Source organism: Primulina huaijiensis, unplaced genomic scaffold, assembly GCF_012295235.1.
Source record: "Primulina huaijiensis isolate GDHJ02 unplaced genomic scaffold, ASM1229523v2 scaffold206464, whole genome shotgun sequence".
In the NCBI taxonomy this organism is placed as follows: domain Eukaryota; kingdom Viridiplantae; phylum Streptophyta; class Magnoliopsida; order Lamiales; family Gesneriaceae; genus Primulina; species Primulina huaijiensis.
The window spans coordinates 1-1732 of NW_027354476.1; the positions used below are offsets into that span (position 1 = coordinate 1).

At 35.8% G+C, this 1732-nt stretch overlaps 1 protein-coding gene across 1 annotated transcript; it reads left to right on the plus strand.

The window, feature by feature from the left end:
• The first annotated feature begins 189 nt into the window (after positions 1 to 189).
• Positions 190 to 753, plus strand: LOC140966449 (putative late blight resistance protein homolog R1B-17). Its single transcript, XM_073426732.1, has one exon. It carries the CDS (start codon positions 190 to 192, stop codon positions 751 to 753), a length of 564 nt encoding a protein of 187 aa, XP_073282833.1.
• Positions 754 to 1732: the final 979 nt, after the last annotated feature.

Below are 1732 nucleotides of genomic sequence, written 5' to 3' on the forward strand. Positions count from 1 at the left end.
CGTGTTTGGGTTACAATATCTCAAGAATTTAGAGTTCGAGAGATTTTTTTAACAGCTCTCTTTTGTCCAAATAAAGGTAACCCCAACGAAAATTTTGCCAAATTTGCTGATGAAATGAGTCGAGTGGGCTTACATGAATTAGGACTCCGATTATATAGAATTTTATCAGGGAGAAGATTTTTGATTATCATGGATGACATGTGGAGTATTGAGGCATGGAAAAAGTTAAAGTTCTTCTTTCCAAAAGGAAATGACGGAAGTCGAATAATGATAACCACTAGGCTATCAGTTGTGGCTAGTTATTTCGGCACCTGCAGTATTAAGATGAATTTTCTAGATGAAGATAAAAGTTGGGAACTACTTAGCAAAACAGTGTTTGGAAAAGAATGTTGTCCTCTTGAATTGAAGGATATTGGGGAGAAGATTGCCAAAAAATGTAGAGGGCTACCTCTCTCAGTTGTTTTGGTTGGTGGGCTTCTCGCGAGCTCGGAAAAGACGCAAAAAAATTGGGAATTTGATGCAGAAAACTTATCCCCCATTCTGAATTTAAAAGATGATGAGCACTGCTCCAAAATACTGTCTTTAAGTTATGATTACTTGCCTGCTCATTTAAAACCATGTTTTCTCTACATGGGAGTTTTTCCCGAAGACAGTGAAATTCGTGTCTCGTGGCTCGTAAAATTATGGATTGCCGAGGGGTTTCTTAAACCAATCAAATCTAAAAGCTTGGAAGCGGTTGCAAGAGCATACTAGGACGATCTGGTAGATAGAAATCTCATTTTAGTTCATACATGGGGGTCTAGCGGGACTGTGAAATTTTGCTACGTACATGATCTCTTGAGGGACATGTGCATAAGAGAAGCCCGTAAAGATAGATTTATTTGTGTGACTAGGGTGCATGATTTTGACATTCGTGAAGTCATGTGTAAGGAACGTCGCATTAGCATTCATCAAAGTACATCGTGTGAAGATGATCAACTCAATCAAGTGCTTCATGCCTTGCCATCGGCGTCACTGGCTCGCTCTTTGATATGTGATATTAGTGGGGTTTTGGCATCCCTTCCTTTTAGGTTATTGCGGGTTTTCAAAGTAGTAGACAAATACTTTTATGTCAAAGAAAAATTGAACCATGTTTACTCTCTAGAAGGTATTTTTCAACTTGTTAACTCACGGTACCTTGCTTTTAATGCTAATTGGAGCTCAAATTCCAAATTTCCCAAAAAAAAAAAATTAAAATTGAATGCTATGAATAGTGAAAAATATAAAGAGGAGAGAATGAATTATAATGATTTATTCATCATTTGATATCTATATTTATAAAGCACATTTACAGAGTTTCAATAGTTGATAACATGATAAAAACAAATCTTATCTAAATAATCATCTACAATATTTTATCTATAACACTCCTCTTTAGATGATTATCGACTCAACATATTATTTCTAAGAGATGTTGGGACTCAAATGTTGCTTCATTAAAACTTTATCAGTAAAACCTAATGGAAAAAACAGAACGAAGGAAAACAAGTACAACAATAGATATCTCTGATCTCAATCATCTAAGATCCTTCAACTGATGTATCCCTATCCTATGCACCAATTTCTTGAATGCTGAAGTTGGCAATGCCTTTGTGAATAAATCGACTATATTGTCACTTGAGCGGATTTGATGGACGTCAATATCACCATTTTCTTGAAGCTCGTGTGTATAGAAGAACTTTGGTGAAATATG

What these genes read in the sequence shown, in the direction of transcription:
- LOC140966449 (XM_073426732.1), top strand. Translation starts at nt 190, where the DNA reads ATGGATGACATGTGGAGTATTGAGGCATGGAAAAAGTTAAAGTTCTTC.